At 41.2% G+C, this 21825-nt stretch overlaps 1 protein-coding gene and 1 long non-coding RNA gene across 15 annotated transcripts in view; one reads left to right on the top strand and one right to left on the bottom strand.

Annotated features, from left to right (window-relative positions):
• LOC116280632 (uncharacterized) overlaps positions 1-21825 on the top strand; it is a 177970-nt gene that overhangs the window by 105688 nt on the left and 50457 nt on the right. For 3 of the 6 annotated variants that reach the window (XR_012072597.1, XR_012072601.1, XR_012072598.1), the window contains exons 6-7: positions 15074-15202; positions 21441-21541. This is a non-coding gene — a long non-coding RNA (uncharacterized lncRNA). Of the gene's footprint in view, positions 1-2879; positions 3037-15073; positions 15203-18511; positions 18597-21440; positions 21542-21825 lie in introns of all 6 variants that reach the window. The other 3 variants (XR_012072599.1, XR_012072602.1, XR_012072600.1) reach the window with 3 other exon arrangements.
• Positions 1-21825, bottom strand: part of ACVR1 (activin A receptor type 1) — a 198258-nt gene that overhangs the window by 4055 nt on the left and 172378 nt on the right. For all 9 annotated transcript variants that reach the window (XM_072960991.1, XM_072960993.1, XM_072960990.1 and 6 more), the window contains 4 exons: positions 21392-21491; positions 17661-17807; positions 11238-11513; positions 8010-8207 (listed from right to left, as the gene is read on the bottom strand). In XM_072960991.1, coding sequence (XP_072817092.1) covers positions 8010-8207; positions 11238-11513; positions 17661-17807; positions 21392-21491 — 721 coding nt within the window. The remainder of the gene's footprint in view (positions 1-8009; positions 8208-11237; positions 11514-17660; positions 17808-21391; positions 21492-21825) is intronic.

Consider the following 21825-nt stretch of genomic DNA (forward strand, 5'->3'; position numbering starts at 1 on the left):
GAATGAAGTTTTAAAAGACCATTTAGTTGATTATGCATGGGATTTTGTCACACCTCTCTTTCTTCAACAATTGCTCAAACTGTTGACTGTTTCCATCTGATGTTGGTCATAATTCCTCAGAATAAAATAAACCTGGGATTAAGCTCCAGCAGTCACAAAGAACTCCCCTCTGGCCAAGGAAAGTAATTATTTCAATCAATATAAAGTACACAATATACCTACAATGTGTGGGACACCATACTAAATGTCGAGGATGATAAAAGTATAAGACATGCTCTTGGTCTTCAGTGAACTCAATATCTAGTGGAAGATGAGGACAAGCCTCTTTTTTCCCTAGATAATGGAAATCTTGTTTTTAAAAAAAACCCTCAAACATTTTTTTATCCCTTTGTATGCTTACTTTATATCTTGAAAGAAAAGAGAGATTAGAAATTCTCACTTATGTTTTATTTGCTAGTTCCCAAACTGGCTCAAAAACCATTTTGATGTCTTGAACTGTGTTAGCCAGAGGTTGTTCCTGGCACTAGGGGCATAAAAATTAAAAAGATGCAATGTTAGTGATGAGACTAATGGGAAAGGAAGACACAAAAAAAATAAATTACAATCTAGGAGCAGAAAGAAGAGGTGGAGGACATGGTACTGAGCGGGTTTGTTAAGTACCAGATATGAAGCAGGTGCCGTGGAAGCTCAAGTAAGCTTTCCAGGAGCTAGGGCTTGGGTGAACACGGAAAGATGAATTTGCAAGACAGAGAAGACGATGGGACAAGAATACACCATGGAGATGGGTCATTGCATTCCAGAAAGGCAGGGTGGGCAGGGATGGGGCAACGACAAAGACTTGCAAATGATCCTTCTGTGTTGGAGAGACAAAGGGAAATTAAGTTCCCTCTGGCTGAAATCAATGCACATGGTGGTGGGAAGAGTGAGAGGTCAAGGTTGGACTGTGAAATTACTTGTATTGTCAACGTAGAAAGTTACTTACTACAATCGTTCCTCACTTCTGCCAGAAACTGACAAGTAATCTGGATAGCAGAAAAAAGTGGACTCTCACCTCAGTCCTTTTATGACAGCATCCAGTGAGCAACTGCCAAATTGTGAGCCAGCAAATGATGGCAAGAATTCAGGAAAAGTGACTAAAATACAAAATACTTCGAGTGCCAAAGGAGTGGTAAAAGCAACAAAGGACCCAGGAATGCAGCGGAAGAGGAGCTCTTAAACAATGGTCAAGGAGGGACCAACCCCCCAGGTCTTGCTTTTGCACATAACAGGGTGTGATTCAAAGGGCCAAGGAAAGAATCAGAAATTACTTATAACCTCCTCCTCCACAACTTTTGACACACGTATCTGATCTATACATTTTTTTTTCTTGGACACATGTCTGAAATTTTTCTTTGCAGCAAATACATCTTTACCAACCAATACCCCTATCATTAATTTGCTGCATGATTCTGAGTAAACCTCTTAATCACCTGTTCCTGGTTCCAACATCTTTAAAGCACAAACCCCAAAGCTGATGTATAGATCAAGGACGACCTAGATGGTGCTTCAAACAGCAGGAAACACCAGAAGGCTCTTTCTAAAGGTTTTGGGCTTTCAAAGCTGTAGGGATTTCTCAATTGCAGATGAGGGATTGTGGTTACAATTTGAATAATCCGAAGGTGTAGCTCACAGCCATCCTTTCCTTCAGAAGAAGAAACAGAACCATCCAGGGAAAACTTACTTGTCCAAATTCACAACTAACAATGACAAAAATTAACCAGAATCCAGTTCTCCGTTTGTATCCTAGAATTCTTCTAAACAAGCCAGAGGCAGGGAAATGAGCTGATCTCACTCAGCAGCGCATGTTACTCCCTCTCCATGGCCCTCCAACCTGGGCGGCTCCACTATACCCAGCATCTACCTCCACGCAGAGAGCTACTGCTAAGGGTTAACTCCTAAACAAATTATGAAATCCTTCAGAGATCAGAACATTACAACTAAAGCCACTTTAGAGAGAATTAGAATGGTTCATGTTTAGCTTCTGAGAGGACTCTAAGTTAATATGGTGTTTCCTTCAGGGATGGCATGTGACAAAATTGGATGCGGTTCATGGACAAAACTTTTTCATCATATTCAATAACCGCATATGTATTTTTAACTTCACCTTCCATTTAATGCCATATGATACCAGTTTTCCCACTCCCAGGACTGACATTAATTTCCTTTTAAAAAGAAATTAAGATTGAAAAAGCCGATTTAGAGGAACTGATTAAGAAAATAATGGTACAAGTGGTGCTCGGGTATGAAAAATCATAAAGGTAGTACATGTGTGAATGAATCTTGGGAAACACTGTTTTCAGAGAGGCATTTTTTTCCTGGTAAGAATAGGATTCATAAAGGTATATCTACCATATGCTTTACTTTGCTTGACATTCCTCACAGGAGGACTTTAAAAATAAAAAATGACCAGTAAACAAATAGAGGAGGCTGCTCAGAGCAGAGATGATGACAGCCCAGGGGTTTCTGGTACCCCCTGACCCTGCCTCCCTGCCAGAGACTGCAGAGAATCAGCACCTCAGGAATTCCTATAAGTCTACAGTGAACATGGGCTGGGAAGCCCTGCCTTACCCCAGGGAGCGGAGATGGAAAGACAGCTCTGTTCCCTGCTAAGTAAAATACATGTGCGGCAGCTTTGACCTCATCCTTCACCCCAACTGCATTCATGGGCACATGGGACCATGCACATCATTCGAAGTCAAGACAACTGCATTCTCTGAAATCCTGTTAAAAGTAACTTCTGTTACTAGGATTCTCGGTAATGGAATAGCCAAAGTAAATGGTTTACAGATTATAGTTAGGCACTATTAAAAATATTTATTAATCATTTACTAATATTACAGTTGTCAGAGGGGAGGCCAGAGGGCCAAGGAGAGATGCAGAGCCCTGCTCTGATGAGCTGTGACCAGACGCCTGATACTTCACACCCCCAAACCTGAGAGAAGCTCCACATGAAGTCTGAGCATTTGGTGGCTGCAGAGGCCTCATGGGAAGAAGAAGGTATCATTCACTGAATGCTGGGGCTGTTCTAGGGTGGGAGTCACAGACACCTGTCTAGATGGAGGGCTACTCTTAAAGGTGAATCAAAGAAAAGAGATTACTAAGCAGTGAACACCACCCAGTAAAATCTGCTGGCTTCTGGGTGTTTTGTCCTGAGGTCAGTTGACTGCCCTCCTCTGGTCTGATCTTTAAATCAGGGACATGAAATTCCAGGAATCAGTCAGAAAAAAAATCCTTTCTTCCCACTCTACCTCCACATTCTGTGAGTGGTTAGGGGGCAGGAAAGGCTCAAACAAAACAAAACCTGAAAGAAATTACTTGAATATTGAATGAATATTAAAAATTTCCCTAATATGATTTTTCCCTTTATTCAAATCTTAACATGCACTGGAGTAGTGAAATAAAATCATGAAACACATTGGACACTAAGTTGTTGAAGAAATAAAAGTTGTCATGGTTTCCGTACACAAGCCCATTCTGCTCAGAACAGAAGCACACGCAGGTCCTCGGCAAGCCCAAGGACTAATTAGAGGACGGTTCCCAAAGTATGTCTGCCAAACACAGGCTTTCTCTCACAAGTATTTCCTAGTCCCCACCCCATTAAGAGATGCAGCCTGGCCACCAGGGTTTTTTCTGAGATACAAATACTTCTTGACACATTCCAACACTGGAGTCCATCACAAAATCATCAAAGCCAGGAACGGTGAAACACGAGTGTGTCCACATCGCCCTCCTGGAGGCAGTGAAGAGGAAGCATGCGTAGTCTCGGGGGGGGGGGAGCAGCAGCAGCGGGAGAGGTGGGGAGAGGGCACCTGAGCTCTGTAAGCACACGCGTGGTCTCCAGCACTCACCTCCAGTGGGAGAGTAACAATCCCCCAGCACTGTCATTGAGCACTTAGTGTAGTACGCCAGGCATGCACTAGGTGTTTTACATGCATTATCTCATCGAGTCATCAGAACCCTTTAAAGTGGGTTTTTATTATGAATATTTTTTGGATGATGAAACTAACGTAAGCAATTGAGTCAGAATATGATTCCAGAGCCTGGGATAGGAATGATCACATGTCATGGCAGGCCGGGGAGAGGTGCGGCAGCCCAGCTGCATGGAGGGTGCCACTATTCACACGAGCCCCCCTGTGCAGCACCATGGCCCCGAGCAGAACCATGGCAAGCAGAGGTCCAGCTCACAACGAGGTGCGCAGGAACCAAGTATGAAAAAGGAACATGTGTCCTGTCTTCTAAATGTGTGTTTGCTTGTATAATCTCAGTACACCATCTTTTCAAAAATTCTACTGTATGGTAGGTTGGGAACCTTAGCACCACATTTTCTCTGGGTACTTTTAATAACTGGATTATTGATGATAGTGAAGTGGACCTGCCACATAAAAGACAATGAATCACAATGAAAACTCTGTGTCGAAGTACACAGTAGATGGTGGGTCTCATGAAGGGAACAGAGGCAGAATCTGCTTGGATGATGCCACAATCAAAGATGTGCTGGAGGACAGACAGTGAAGATCAGTTTTTACTCCATAAGCAGATGACCACAGTGCTAGAGCAACACAACTCTGGTGTTTCTGCAAACAGAGAGTCAAACAATGTATAACACCAAAGGCGGAGGCTCCCAAGGAAGGACTTCTAATCTCACGAGGGAAGGTCCTGCAGGATGTGTGGATGGGGCTGCAAGAGGGACTTGATCAGACCAAAGCTAAATGGCACAAGTGCAGAGCTAAGATACACCCGTTCATCCGTGGAATCCACACGTCCAGTTCTGTCTTCACACATAACCAGAAACCAGTGTGTCTGCAGAACTATAAAAGGAGGAAAGGAAGTACACTGCCAGAAAAGTAACAAAAAACTAGAAAGAAAGGCCAAGGCTTAGCTACAAGGCTCTTGAGAAATGGACCCCTCTTCAGCATGGAAGAGAAGTCACAATTCACCTGAAGCACCAGAATGTAAATCAGGGACGTCCTGCTTGGACAGGCTCTGTCCGCGCCCCAGGGGCAGTCTTTATTCCCTGCCCTGGGTGAGACTGAGGTAACATGTTCCGTCTTACATGAGAGCTCCAGAGTTCGGTCCCTAACCCAGCCACATCAACATCACCTGGGGCCCTGTAAGAAAGGGAGGTTCTCAGTCCAACCCTACACCTATGAAATCAGAAATCCTGGGCATGGGTTCAGCACTCTGTTTCTAGGTCATTCTGTTGCACACTCCAGTGTAAGAACTATGGATCCAAGCAAACCCCTGCCTTAAATTCATACAGAAATTTCACCCCAAAATGGTGAGAAAATGGTTTTCCTTCCAACCAATTCCAAACTCAGTGTCAGTCTAAACACAAACAATAAATTCCAAAAGACACTACTGAGAAATTTTCAGCTGTGAAAATGGACTTAGCTCTCATTTCCTGTACAGACACAGCATGAAGTTTATTATTAGTAGCAAATAAATATAAAATTCCCATGAAAATATAAAATGCAACATATTTTTATACTCATGGTTCACTTGAGGATCCTATTGCTCCAAGAGAACTATCTGGTCATCAATTTTTATAATGGACTCAGAAACTCAAAGGATGCATAATTATAATGACCGCCTATGATAAGATATTCATATATTTAAATGAGGTGCATTTTATATGCAATAATTTCAAAAATATATATTCTTTTAATGACACTTCTTAAAGCTGGTAAGAAAGTGAAATAGGTATATCACACCCTGGGGTGAGCAGGATATTGTAAATTAGAACAACTCTTATGGAAAGGAACTTGGCAATATATGTCAAGTCTTAAAAACTCCCTCCATAGTCTTTGACCTAATGGGTCTATTTTTTTTCAGATTAGCAACAATTCCCCAAATGAAAAAGTTATATGAAAAGATGTCTAGTACTGGCCCCAGGTGGAGGAGACAGGATGTCCAACAATATGAAAATGGTTAAATTAATGAAATATCATGTGACCATTTAAAATAAAAACAGACTTTTTAACAACATTAAAAAAAAACAAATGAAAAAGGTGATACAAAATTGTATCTATACTAAGATTACAACTAAGTAAACAAATATGTACATAGTTGCATAGAGAAAGAGGAGAAAGAAAGATGAATGTTGGAAGGTAAAGGCAAATTTTTCTTGTTTTTCTCTCTACTCATTTTTTGGTTTGGGGGTAGTAATAACTATAATATTAATATTAATAAAATAGGTTTGCAAGCAGCACTGAACACTTTCAAGTTTGAGTTTAAACTGATTTCTGTGTGTATTGTGTGCACATGGCCATGTGAATATTCATGGGAGAAGGGGGACTAGAGAGAGAAGAGAAAATACCAAATCAGTCACTGCCGAGGGACAGTAGCTGATTTAAAACGAGACATGACATACCCTTACCGCCCCCTAAAAATCACACCACACCACACCACAGAAACTCAGCCCACAAAGTGCTAGGAACTAGAGCACAACCTAAATCATAGTGTTGGGGAAATCAGATCAGAAAGCCCCCATCATAGTCTCTCTGCCTCTACCCTTCCCTATTTTTTTCAAAAAAGACGTTAAACACAAGATCAGGAAAACTACTATTTGCTGAGCTACATTTTCAACTGATGGCTTTAATTTCCAACAGACTCCTATTCATCACAGCTGATCTTCAGAAGCCATTTGAGTTTAAGCTTGTGACACAGGGAACAAATTTGCAACATGAGTTTTTACAAAGCCGAAATCCCAAGTTTCTGCCAAGTTTGGCTTTCATCACGCAGGCTGGCTTGGCGGGGCTCCAGCACACCCACAGCTGGACTGCTACCATCCTGGCCATGGAATATTAGCCTCCTCTTCATGTGGGGCAAGTTCCCCACCACACGGTTTATTATGACACCAATTCTTCCCAAAAGTGTTTTTAAGACTGACTAATTAGAATTTGATTTTAAGTCCCATGGTACTCAAGAATTAGGGTGGGGGATGGGGAACTGAAATCACTGTGCAAAATTTCAGGCAAAGTTCAGAACTTTATAAATCAGCAAAACAATCTCTCTGTTGCAAACAATTCTCAAGGCACTGGAATGGCACAAAATGCCAAGTCAGTAGCTCCTGACAATTGAGAAACAATTACCAAGAAATGTTCGTGACTCCATCCAAAAAAAAGTACTTCAAAAGAACTGTCAGGTTACAATGTATGTATGTTTATGCATAATCTGAAACATGGGCTTTGATACCCTTAGACAGTTTGTTAAAAGCAAACATACTATGCTCTTAGGGGGAAAAGAAACCTACCACAAAAGCTTATCAATTTTAATTTTTGCACACTAAAACTATGTTACATTACCCAGATTCCAGAGTACAGTGTACTTAAAGTGCAACAGTGTATTTGTGGCGGATTTGAAAGATGGAGGTGAGAGTTTACTATGTCGGGTAATGGGTTAAAAATGATACACACATGCCTCCCTAACTGCTGAGGCAAGACCATTTCTTACACTTACAAGAGGACCAGCACTGAGCGTCCCACTCAAGGCTTCCTGAACTTAAACTTCACTTACTCAGCACATACAGCCTGCTGCTTACAAAGGTGTGAATTCTGAGTGGACAACCTGAGTCTCTTCTCAGTAATCCAAACTTAAGTTAAAAAAAAAAATCTACAGTAGCTGACTTCACCCTTAGATTCCCTTGAGCAGTCGCCTCGCACTAAACCTCCCTTGTGAGAAGCGCAAAGAAGGGTGGGAAGGAAGGCAGCATAAGGAACATGGAGGAAGGAAGGATTTAAAAATGGACTGGTCAAAATAACGAAAAACAAACATACAAAGAGGGAATACATAGTCTCTTCCAGAAATCCCACAGTTAGAGCAGACATCCTTCATGTGCCTTCGACCAACCGTAAATCAGATAAAAATGCCGACAGCTTGGCAAGTGTAATTCACAGAGCACCATGGACTTAAAGGCAGCAGCATCAGCAGGACAGGGACAAGGGCAGTACTGCATCACATCAGATACTTACCATTGCTCACCATCCGCCTGGCCACTTCCCACAAGACAAGTCCAAAGGCCCAAATGTCAACTCTCTTATAAGAATCGAAACAATCCACCTGAATGGTCTCATCGAGAACTTCGGGGGCCATGTAGCGCTTGGTGCCCACACGGGGGTTGTTCCCCACGTCCAGCTGATTGGTGCTCTGGGAATGCATGACTGCCAGGCCTGAAGGGAAGAAGATGACAGTGTCAGACCACTCGCCGCCTTCCTCACAGAGGGTTGCCGAAGGATTTGTAACCAACCCCAGTCAAAAGCGCCGTCTTGTGGTGTCTGTGGTCACTGCCACACTGCACCCAGAGTCATCTCTGGAGGCCACTGTGATGACTTGTGAGCAGAAATGACAGGCCAGGCACATTCTGAGGCTATCAGGTTAATACATGAACCTCAGAGACAGAAAGTTTTGGGGAAATAAACTAATGTACCAAACCAACGTGAGGCTGGTGTCCAAAATTCACAGGAAAGCAGGCTCACAAGTTAAATGGGAGCCTCGAAGTGGCCTAATGAGAAGCTAATTAAGCTCTCAAGCTCCACCACAGCTCCAGTGAGGCTGCAGGCACAAACTGCAGAGATGCTGAGGTAATTCCTCACCACAGAAGGGCCGGGTGCATGGGGCATCGCTCCTGCTCATCAGTACAGTAACACCGCCCACACCCGCTGGCCTTTCTCTACACCCTTGGGTCCAGAGAACCTTAAACTGGATCTCAATTCAAAGCACAACTCTCACGTTAAATGGTTTTGAAGCACCTGCTTAACTCATGACTCATTTCAGGATTCCTCAGCCAATTAAGAGAGACTTGGCATTCTTCACAGATTGGAGGGAACAGACAGGTACATGCATGGTTTGTTCAGGAATGGGATTACTTTTTGAGGCATATGCAGACCAACTGAAAACGATTCCTGTAACACTCAAAATAACGAAAATTGCCAACGTGGGGCAAGAAGGCCATGTAAACCTTGGCAACACTACGGGGATCTAAGTTATCGATGGAGATGTTTCTCCTCCCACTCTATGGCTCTGAAAGTGTGGGATGATGACTATATAAAGCCAAGGAGATAACACATATGTCGTCTCAGCCTTAATAATTACCAAAGATATTGGCAACCACATTTGACTAAATCAAACTGGTGCCTCTTTCCCTTTTATAATAAACCCCAAGAGTCTATGGCAATGATATTAAAAAACAATTGATAACTTTTAGATGCGATAAACTGTGATTATGCAAGAGATGTATTTTGAGGTATTTTAAGGGATGCATTTTGAAATATTTCTGAGTAAAGAGCTGCAAATTATTTTCAAGCCAATTTGCAAATATATATACACACAGACACATATACAGATAAAGCAAAAACAGCAAAATTTTAATAACTATTGAATCTAGGCGTTATGGATATCAATGACCACTATACTATTTTTTAAACCTTTCTGTTTAGAATACTGGCATTTTTGCTAAAATACTGGTAGTTTTGCAGTATTAATAATACATAATTTCTAACAAGTGGTCCTTAATTTCTGAGTATAAAGTAAAAAATTACAAATTATGGTCCTATAGGAGCTGTCTCCTGTACTACGAATCTACTCCCCTAAATAATGACCCCTTAACATAGATTTCTGTACGAAACCACATATCCAATTGGAACACTATAGGCCAAAACAAATGCAGTTAAAGAATTAATTAGTTGGATTTGTACAAAACTCCTACGTCCCATAAACCAAAACCAACAGCTGTCTCAATTCGTTCATCTTCCCTAGGCCTCTGGACTGTAACAGCATAATCATCTGAATGATTGTCCGCCAAGCATTTATAATAATTTTGGAATCTTGTAAGAATTGTGTGAGGTGGGCATAACTGATTTTTAGTAACATGAACATACATAAACACACTACTATGAAAGTTTCAAACAGCACAGAAGTATCACACAGAGTGTCAAACCCTGACGTCCCCCATGCTGAGCCCCCATCCTTGCCCTGAGTATAAGCAGGCCAAGCACTTAGGGCAGGTAAATAGATGAAAAGACCTGCACAAAAGAGCCAATAATTGGGAAACTCAAATCACTTTAGCTCCATAAGCCACGGCAGAGCCATAAAAGTCTTCTATACCACAACTCAAACTGCCCACAAAAACTTTAGGGCCACGCCGGTTCATACCTGGAAAACACTGTAAAATAATTCTTCAGCGTAAATGCAAAGACTTTAAAGGGCTTCAAAAGAAATAAATCTTCCTGCCTCCCTTGTGCTTAAAAACAAACAGTAGATTTTATCAACTACATAAATTAGAGCTAATACTGCCTAAACTTTGATCAGTTTAACAGTGACTACAATTATATGAATATAAGATAAAACCATTTTTTTATTCAGCTAGAGTGCGGATCCTCAGTAGTCCACTGAAATGCATAACCAACATAACAACTCAGTTCTCATTAGCATAAATACTCAGCCAATATTCTAAGGGTCTAGAATGAATAGGTTTTATATAGAGTGCCACTAGAAATGAAAATAATCTTATTTATAATGCAATTAAAGCTACATTAAGCACTACCCTAACACTGTAAGAAGGAGCTATCCAAGCAGGGCAAATGGTAAACTGGTTTGGGGACTTTTTCTTCTTTCTTGGTTGATCATTTTGCCTTGGTTACAGAAGAACAACTTAGAACCCAGTTTTTAAGACAAACTCATTCCATAGGTTATTTAATTGTGTACCTACTTTGTGTAGAGACTTGTAAAATCAGAATGCAACCCTATTGGCTGCCTCTGAGGGTGGGCTGGAGTGGGAACTGACTGAACAAGCATGAGGTGACTTATAGGAAAATGAGAAGGTCTGTATCTTGATATAGATTTGGATTTTACAGCATTTGTCAAAACTCTGAGAATGTATATTAAGACGTGCATTTCATACAGAGGTGTGTATGCTGAAGACTCTGGAGGGAAGGGCTCTTTGTCTGCAATTTACTTTGAAATGTATCAAAGATTAAGATGTATTGATAAATGGAGGATGGAGAGATATGCGGTAACAGTAAAATGTTCATGGGAACATCTAGGTGGTAGATATACAGGTGTTCTGTGTGGAGTCCTTTCAATCTGCATACTTGAAATTTTTCATAACAAAATGTTAGAAGGGGAAAAAGATGCAACCTGGCTAAACAATGGAATACAACAAAAGTAAAAACAGTAATTTAAAAATATTTTTAAAAATTTACCCAAATCTGCTATGCAACACTGTCCATTCTTCTTAACCAGGATGTTTTTGCTTTTTAAGTCTCGGTGAGCGATGGCTGGTTTCCCTTGGGTCCCAAATATCTCTATGTGCAAATGTGCGAGGCCACTAGCTATGGACAGCACTATTCGCAGGCAGCTAACTGTATCCAGGGTAGTAAGCTGAAGATAGTCATACAACGACCCCATTTCATGATAATGTGTGATTAACCACAACTGTGTACTGGAGTGTCTTGATGTCATGTCAGAAGCAATGAAACCTAAAGAAAGCAAAAACAAAATTAAGAGACGTGAGAATTCTATCTCATAGCTTTTAGTATACAGAAATAGTGACCATACAGTAGAGATCACCTAAAACAAAAAATAAACTCACCAACTACCATGAGAGGAGGTTTACAGAGACATCAATAGAGAAAAATAATATATTTATTCCTTAAAAAGGCACTGCTAGTGAATGGGAAATTCTTATATTCATTGTAAATAATCCTTTAAATAATCCTTTGTAAATAATCCTTTAAAATATTTTACATTGCATTACGATTCAGAAAGGAATAGTATCTTTGTGCTTACCCGTAATGATAGTGTCAAACCCTTTATCACATTGATATTCCAGGCACAGACCATTCAGCAACCACCCAGGAAGAACCCTAAAACCCAGAACCTAGCACTTGGAATCTAGTCTTGCTCTACTTGTGACCTGCTGTGTAATATCGGGCAACTCATTTGGGCTCTTTGGATTGTCTCGCTGTAAAATCAAGGGGTGCGTTTGTATTAAATATCTGACTGATTCATCAAATAAACAAAGGAACCCATCAAGTATAACAAGCACCTGGGATGTTTTCTTGTCAGTCACACAGAAAAACCAAGATGATGGTGTTTGTTGGTTAGAAAAGAAGACAGATTTGAAAAGGAAAAATTGTGATATAATGTGAAAAATCCTGTAGTACATATCTGCACAGGGCAAGAGGAGCCCAGAGCAGGGAATCATAATAATTCAGACTAGATGGCACCACAAGCTACCATCAAGAAGTGACAGCTGAAGTGGTCCTGAAAAGAAGTGATATAATGAAAGATATAGATAAAGAGGAAGGCAGACATTTTTCTGGCCATTCTGAAGGGATTTTTCAGCACACTGAAAGAACTTGAAGTCGGAGGCACTTCCTAATCTATGAAATAAATTGTGATATGTGTGCCTGTCTTTTCTGCTACAGAGGCACCATCCCAGCATGAGGGATATACTTTAGGGACACACAGACAGTGAAATTTAGGACTTAGAAATACGAGAGGATTTGGGGGAAAAAAAAAAAAAGATGGATATGATATGAAGAATTAAATGACTTATGCAAGTGTAAAGGAAAAGGCAAATATGTAAAAATTCCTTACTTTATATAAAGTACTTTATATAAAATTCGATTTATAATTTAATAATTTATATAATAACATGATTTATAATTTAATTTATCACTTTCACAAATATTTTCTCATGGGATTTTTCTCAATAGATCAGTAAGATAAATATCATTATATTCATTTTCCAAATAATGAAGTCGCTGCTGGGAGGTGCCAAGGATAACACAGCTATTAAGTTGCTACCAACTCCAAGTTGGGTGCTAGCTGATCTGGTGCACCATACCTTGGCTAGGAAAGCTCTGTGGAGAAAGAAAGGTTCCCTATTTGATCATAATCATCATTGACAACAATCAGTGAAAACAGTCACTAATTAGTGAGAACTAGCAATGGGCCAGGCACAGTTCTAAACACCCTACAAGCCATCCTCCAACAACCACACAAAGGAGGCAGAGTACATCACGCACATTAAGGTCAGTGATGGTCCCCAGCAGCCTGCTCTGGAACCCATACTCTTACCTGCCATACTACCCCCCAAACAAGCTGATTTCAAATCACAGAAAGACAATTTGACATCTGTACCCATGGGACATCTGTAAAGTGAACTGAATGACACTTCCGCACCTTGGTCCCCTATCTCTTTCTCCCTCTTCCTGAGCCGGTCCCCATGGCCAGCTTAGTCTCTCACTCTTCCCTGTTCTCCAGTCTGTCTTTGTCTCCCAGAGCTGATTCTCTTGGAGCCCTCAGCTGGCCATATCAGTCAAAATGTGCACTTAGACATTAGTTATTCTTGCTAAAGAAAATGTTTCTGCTTTATCATTTTAAACCAAATGATATTCATCTTTAAAGACTTTCTCAAAAATAAATATCATAAACTATAAAAGCACCACTCAAAATAAATTAAATTACTGCCGTATATTTGGGTAGCCTTTACTGATTTCTCTGCCCAAGGGTGAGCAGCATCTAACTGACTAAGTGATTAAATAAATGTTTATTCTCTCACCTTCCCTAAGTCCCCAAGTTCTTAGAGAAGGATTTTGTCTGTCCCATTAATTATGCTCTAGACCTTCAAGAAAAATGAGTTTTAAATAAGCAGGGTTAAAAAAAAAACCTTTCTCTCTTGTATGAATTATATAGCTACATTTGCTTCAACATGCTAGAGCATTTTTATGGGACTTTTGCATTCTGAGTCAAAGAACTTTGCTCCTAGTGGAGACTGAACAGGTGCCTATAAGTTGGAACTCTGGCACAGCCACTGGATGTGTTCATAACATGGAGAGAAAGTGATCAGGGCAAAAACCTCTTATATAACAGTCACAGTCATCCTCCCAGGCTCCTCAAGAACTACAATAAAACCCCAGATCTTAAGGGAAGTAATCAGTGCCCTTTGTGAGCCTCTCACTGGCAACTCTCACGGGAACCAGACTCTGGGCATCTGGACAGCTGCAGAGTGCGGCCACCACACCGGGGAGCACAGAGGGTGAGACGCTGAGCCCAGGAGCTGCACTACTGGGCGCCCACTGGGCTCCACCAGCCTGAGCTGGGTGATCCCACGTATGCCACATGAAACAGCTTCGTTGGTTTCTCGTTTGTAAGATACAGATAGCATCACCCTGTATCTCAAAGGGTTATTGTAAGGATAAATGTTATTACAGATAAAATGCTTCAGAGGATGCCTAACACACAGTAAGTTTTGAAGAAAACTGGTTACTATTATAGTTTAAAATAGCTCAGGGTTCAATTAAAACCACAACAATTTTGTAATTTAATATCTTTTTCAGGTAGTTTCCTTCACTTCCAACTGATCTCAAGAAAGTCTGACTGATTAAATGGTTAGGTAGTACCTTTTAAGAGCATGAGCCAGTTCTGGAGAGGGAGGGTGGTGATGGCACAATGTGAATATACTTAACTGTCACTTACATGATTAAAATGGTAAACTTAATGGCTACTGTACCATAATTAATAAAAAAAAAAAGGAGTAATAGATGAGACTTTGGCATGAAAGTCTCATTAACTTAACCTCCCTGGTTTTTGTGAGGAAAAGCATGCGCAGAAACACACAACTTTGGTCCCTAAAGATGCTAGAGCAGAAACCAGCTTCTCAAACTCCCAGACACTGTCCCAGCCACTACAACACAGCCTCCCATTATTCATTTATTTGTTGGCTTTTACACCCGATATAGCAGAAGGATGAGATGAAATCCAAACTAATCACTGGGAAAATACCATTCTGGGGGGATAAACAATGAGGACCCAAGAGTTTGTGTGTGTGTGTGTGTGTGTGTGTGTGTGTGTGTGTGTGTGTGTGTGTGTGTGTGTGTGTGTGTGTGTGTGTGTGTGTAGGTAATTTAACTATAATTCAGTGTGGGCTAGAGTAATTTAATTGTGTATTTTGCAGGGGCTAGAGTTAGCAATACTCAAGGGTGGAGGGAAATCATAATCTGATATTCAAAATAATATGCTCTTTTGACAGAAAAGAAAATGATCAGAGAAAACCTTCAAGTCTCTACATCCAAAACACCGCTAAAGCAGTGAAAGAAGTTTAATCAAAAAGGATAGTGCATTTCTACAAGCTTTCTCTGCTAAAAGGACTGACTACACAGTAAGATTAATCCATATAGCTGTAATTATGATGAGGGTAGAAAAGAGCTCATGAATCCAGAATTTCCATGGGTCATTAGGTAATAAGAAGTGGTCAATGTTTTGCCCTCTGTGATCACACTAAGGGAACCTAACTTCTCTTACAGGAATCCTATTGCAAAGGTAACTTTCAAATTTTCCTTGTGATCAAATCAAATTTAATAAATACTTACTGGGCACCTACCATGTGCAGGGAACTGTCCTCAGTACTGGGTGTAAAAGCCAAAACAATGGAAATAATTCGTGTCCTTGGGGTACAATGGAGTGGCATCACAGGTCATTTAACTCAAGAGCATGGATAAAGTGACTATTTGCAGACCACAGCACTATGTAGAGCGTTTTGCTCAATGAGCCTGTGAGCCCCAGGGGAATGAGTGGGGCTGCCTGAACACACCCTTTCTTCAGTGAGTCTCTGAGCCCATGTTCTTCTCAGCATATGTGCACCTGCCCACTAAGAGTAATTCTGCTGTTCAAAGGTAAGTACTTCTTATACATCACAGCTTCTAACACAACCAGGGCTTTAGCTGTTACTCAGTCTCAGTCTGCTCCAGTGTCAGAGAGAAAAACTGGGGCATTTAAAGATAATTTTGACTGTAGATGAATTTTCACCTCACACTCTTGACTCTAGAATCTAAGAAGCTATTCCACGAGCTAACTACCATGTGGTTAAAAATCAGACCATCTGGTGTGATTCTCAGCTCCATTATTTAACTTGCTGGGTGATGTTAACCTTTCTGTACCTCAAAACCTCATCAGTTACAACTAAGAAAACACGTGTACCTAACTTCTTATGGTCATAGTGAAGATTAAATGGGAAAAGGCAATAAAACACTTAAAGCAGTGCCCACTGCACAGTAACTGGTCATTACTGTTGTTATATACATATCTAACTGCATCATCATACTGATGTATATAACATCACACTGTTAGATACATCATACTGTTACATACATACATCATATGATGTACTTAACATCCTACTGTTGTTACATTCACATCTAACTGCAATATAGGGCAGTCTATGACAGCAGATGTGCAAAGTGCAGGAGTACAGAAAAGCACAATCAAATCCCGTGGGAGAGTCTGGAAGGGAACTGAGAAGTTGTGATGGAGGAAGGGGCGGTTGGAGAGGAGACAGGGTTAATGAATGATCAGGAGTAACATGAACAAAGGCACAGACATGTGAACGTTGATGGCGATCCCAAGGAATGGGAAGTACTGGAAGTGGCTGCACGTGGGCATATTCATAGAGGAAGCTTCAGAGTGAGCCTCTTTGAGACCCCAAAATAGGGAATCTGGAATGCCAGGCTTGGAAGTCACAAATGTTGCAAGCAACGTGGGAGTCACCAAAGATATTCTGAGCCAAAGTGTCTCAGCTCCCCAGTGGAAGATAAGTCACTGCAGCAAGACGGACTGGAAAGGGAAGACCAACAACAGCAATACTAGAGAGGAGGATTAGGTGATGGCGAGGGCCCAGGGGGTAAGGGAAGGAGAGAGAATGACAGCAGGAACTGAGAATTCTGACATGGAACATACCACCAAACTGTTAAAGCAAAGCTTTGGACAACTGTCAAACCATTATTTGCAGACAACCTGACTCAGGTTTAATACTAAATTGGCAGTACTGGAAGAGAAATAAATTCTGGCAATGGCCTTTCTACAAGCCAAACCTAATCCAATAGCTACACAGTGGCCAACATTATCCTACAAAGGGTCAAATTCTGTGGAAACTCTGTATCCACTATTAGAGAAGCACTCCAGGCAGCCTTCATCATACATGTATTAGTGTAAACACATTTAGAGAAGCTTTCAAAAACAGAGAAGTCACACGGGCTAAAGGAATTTTCTAACCCTTTCTACTTCAGTATTTCAATGGGCTCGTCACACACTTCACAAATGTTTCCAAGCTTTAGTTTCCAAATTAAAATGTATGCTAAATCCCTCTCTAAATCTGGGCTTTAAAAACGATGCCTTGTTTGAAGGAATGTGCATTTAATTACGACGTCCCTGGGAGCTATGAATCTCTATGAATCTCTAGGAAATCGTCCAAAGATCTTTCTTCGTTTGATTCAAGTAATAAATATTCAAAAAGGGTGGGGTAGGCAGAACTATGGAGGAAGCCTTGAAGTGAACAATATGGGGCAAATTTTTGTTATTTAAATAACAACCTGCAGAGTAAGAACTCAGCAATAACAATTTCCTTTTCATCATCCAGAAAATCTTCAAACTTAGCTTCTCTGCAGATTTAAACAAGAAATTTGTGTTAAAAGATAATTAGACAGTGTATAAATGCTGATAATCCCCTATGCCACTTTTTAAGAGAGATCTGCAAATTCACGTACACCAAGTCAGAGAGGGCAAAGGCAGGCAATTATTTCTTTCTAGATAAAAATTAATGAGAGAATTACTTCTGTACTCACCTAAAATATTTTCATGCCTCAGCATCACAGTGTTGTACAATTCTGTTTCCCTGAACCACGACTTCTCATCCCGGGAGGAGAAGATCTTCACAGCGACATTCTCCCCTTGCCAGCTGCCCCTCCACACCTCACCATACCTGCCTTTCCCTGTGGAAAGCAACATGGGGGGACATTGGACAGGAGGACAGGACAGGCAGCCAATAAACTTTGTGCCTGCAACTCTTAACTCCTCCCACGGAAAAACACAATTTGGGGAAATAAATACCATAACCTTTTGCCTGTAAAGACATCCAAAAATAAGGTGAAACCTGTCCCTCCCACCCACCCCACTGTGCTATCAAATTAAATCCTCTCAGAATGTGCATTTGTACAATCAGCTGCTAATTACAAGGTTACATTTACATTCCTCTATTAAAATGTAAGAAATGCATATGGTTTGCAAAAGCATGTGGAAGTAAAATTTAGAAAATGGTAGATTATTAGATTTTAATGTTGATGAAAGCCAAAAAGTGTATGTGGCTAAACTGAATAGCTTCCTCGATTCCTTCCCTTCATAAAAGATCAACATAGGCATTTTCTAAGAGTCCAAATTTGTGAATTTACATATGCATCTATATTTTTCACAAAGGAGACTATTAAGTTTGAGATGTGTCTTCTGAGGGATTAAAGATAACACACACACACACACACACACACACACACACACACAATGCTGTGTAGGAGATTGACAGGCAGCCACTGCCATCTGTAAAGGGTTTCTTGGTGGGGGATATATTTCAAAAGAGGATTAGTAAAGTCTTAAACACATAATGCCAGGACAGGACAGTCCTGATTTCTGACATTGATCATAGGGGTTCGCTTGTGAGACAGCCCCCGTGATGCCAAAAGGCAGCAACTTCGAAAAGGCCACGTGGAGAAGACATTTTCAAAACCACAGTGAGTAGTCATGATCTCAACCACTGCGCGCATGTCCCTTCCTGCAACCACAGCACAACTGTCAGCTTGTCAACTCCACACTCCCGCTTCTATTCTTCTTAATTACAGGTAGGGGTGATCAGGGAGGATGGGAGGAGGAGGTAATTACCACGAGACTACAGGGATCAACCCAGGGTATAACTGAGGGGAAAGACAGACTCGGCACCTAGAGAACGATGCAGCAGGAGATGTAACCGGCAGGGCAACGGGGCTTTCTACCAAGGCAAGTGGCTGCTGGGAATCATGGCTTGTGATAAGCACCACCCGCACGTACAGGAATACAGAGCTTTGCTGAAAAACTAAGGCATGAAAACCCAAACATGGAGAGAAAAGCATGTCTGTCCAGGCGATTATGTCATAAAATATAATCAAAACCGCCCAATCTAGATCCCCTTACGATAAGCAAGGTCCCTATTAAATACTAATGACTAATCCAAAGGGGTGTTAAATGTAGCCAGTAGGTGGTCTTTGTGGGTCACTGTCAGGTCACAAAAATAGTATTTAGTGCAGGATTAATTTTAATAAAGCCCTAGCAATTGCCCAGCATTTGTAGTTTAAGATGAAGGCTACTGCTAAGATCTACAAAATCAGCTCCTAGAAAACGGTACACTAATCTCTTTCTGCCTTTGGTTCCGTTCTGTATCTTTAGTTGCCGTTTGTCCTCATATTCTCATTAGGAAAGAAGGGAAAATATCCCAGAGCATTGTGGACATTACTATAAAGTTGCCTTAAATCTTTTTTTTTTCAAGAAAAAAAGATATACGTCAGTGCAAGCAGAATTGAAACAGAAACCTACTTCAATGGTTTTCAAACACTTTCAAGCTGTCAAATGCTTTTTACAAATGCAACCTAATGCAGAAGTCCCTAAAAACAGAAGCAGAGCTGCCCCAAAGTCCAGGCCATGAAAACCCAAAAGGGGATTCCTAAGGTACCTGAAATTTGAGGGTTCACTGATCACCATCTGTACCGACTGATCGAGTCCAACTTCCCATGTATCTGAACCAAAAGTGGTAACATATTATCCAAGTAATTCATTACATATATTTTTAAACAAGGCTGTACTACATGAGCACTAACTAGAAGCTACTGAAAAGGCAGTGTTTTTATTAAAGTCTTCAGCACTAAACCAACAAAATGCTCTGATTGAACTTACACTCTTTCAAAAGATGCTGAAGAATATCTATATAACAGGAAATAGTATGCATTTTTTTTTAGTATGTATTTTTAAAGGTGCAGTGTTATTTTGCCCTTTGGACTCTGGAGTCCATCTCTGAGGACTGACCTTGAGGGCTGCTGCTCTGTGAAGGGTGAGAGGCTCTGGGACAGGAGGGGAGGGAGTCATGTCCCCCTTCACCACCTTCTACCTACCCAGGTACCCTTGTTCATCAAAAACAAAACAAAGAAACAAACAAAAAAAACAACAGGATGTCATCTGGCACAGGAGGACAACCCTAGCTGTAAACAGTGAGCACACTGGGGGCTCTCCATTCTCACTTTTCTACTCCCAGTCCACCGTGGAGAAGCAGCAGGAAGCAGGGGTTCAGAAATAGCCACAGTAGCTACAGATCCAGAGAAAAGGCGACAGGCCCCTGCTGGCCGCCTGTGTGCCTGAAGGTGGCAGTCGCTGCTTTGACTACCTCTGCCCACCCTCTTCCACTCCTGCATTTGAGGGTGTCCTGGTTTCCAGAAAAACAGGAAGAAAAGTTGGAGGATAGCAGACAAGTGGTAGAGACAGCTTATGATGGCCAGCCACCTCTGCAGCAGGAGCTGCAAAGCCAGCCCAGAGAAACCAGGAGAAGTAGGAGGAGAGCGTGGAGACGTTTCTAGTCCATCATTGCTACTGTGGCCAACCCCGCACGCCATCTAAGGGGACGTGAATGAAAACTATCATGTGACTTGCAAATGACCACCTCACAATACTACAACTAATACAACTCAGGACTTACGGGGAAAAAAGCATTTTGCACCATCTTCCTAGAGGGCAATCCGACAGTAAATAAGACAAGCCATAAAAAAATCGCAAATTTTGACCCAGGAACCCCAATTCCTGGGAATGTATTCTGTGCACTCAAAGAAGCAATGGGCGCAAAAACTTTTTCAAGCAGTATTATTAAAGATATCATTCAACAGACAATTACACAATCTTTCAAATTTCTGTTATGTGTACAAATACATGGAAATGTGTGTGAGCTTAAAACTGAAAAAAGGAGCACGGATTATATACACACTATGATTACATCTCTACACAAATAGGTTCCAATATGGGAAAAAATGTGAGGCCATAGAGAAATTACATAGCTCTTGCTTAAATAAAGCAGTTATAGATGTAGCTTTGCTACATTTCTTTCTTTTTTGGTTAAGGCAGGGGAAGAGTGAGAAAGAGAATTGCAATCACCAAGTTAATTGTCCAAAAGCCGACTTACCTCAGCCCCTCCAATGCCAATGTCAGGAGCAGCCATGTTAATTTATTTTTAAGCAATCCCATCATCCTGAAGGGTCTAATTTAAACTAAAAGGTTTTGACGAGGCATTCTCTGTCCTAACTAGTGGCAGACTACTTTGACAAGAGCTTCACCAAGTTCTAGTGCTCCAACACAAGTCACAGAGATTAGAGGCATAGCCACACCACACAGCTACCTCACATTTGACCTTTAACAAGCAACAGGCAACGAGAAGCAGATTTTCCAAGGTCCATTCTGTTCCTAGAACCACAGCTATCACCGCACATAACCCGCAAAGGAAAGGGAAAACAATTACCGACACACTCCAGCAGTGTGATCTGACGAGCCACTGTTCTTTGTACCAGAAAAGGAAGACCAGAGCCACTTCCCGATGTACACGAGTGATCCAATAAATCCTGTGGTTCAAAACAAGGAGAAAGAGAAGCTATTGAGGAACAGCTCCCAGGTTAGAGGATGAGCATGCACGTGGGTGTAACTTGCACGGGGGCAGCAATCCTGGACTGTTCGTGTGCGTGGAAAGCCCCACCGGAGGAAGGCCTGCTTTTATTTCAGAAGCTAGCATTCTCCCTAATATATGATATAGGTTTTTCAGAGGGATAAGTAGTTCTTTCTTGTATCTAGAGTTTTAGAATAAAATATACAAAAAAAGAAGCTGAGTGGACAAAGTCAAAGATGCAAACTAGAAAGTCCAAGATGCAGGCAGAGCTGAGCTCAAGGGGAAGCAGTAGA

The sequence above is a fragment of the Vicugna pacos genome, chromosome 5, assembly GCF_048564905.1.
Source record: "Vicugna pacos chromosome 5, VicPac4, whole genome shotgun sequence".
In the NCBI taxonomy this organism is placed as follows: Eukaryota; Metazoa; Chordata; class Mammalia; order Artiodactyla; family Camelidae; genus Vicugna; species Vicugna pacos.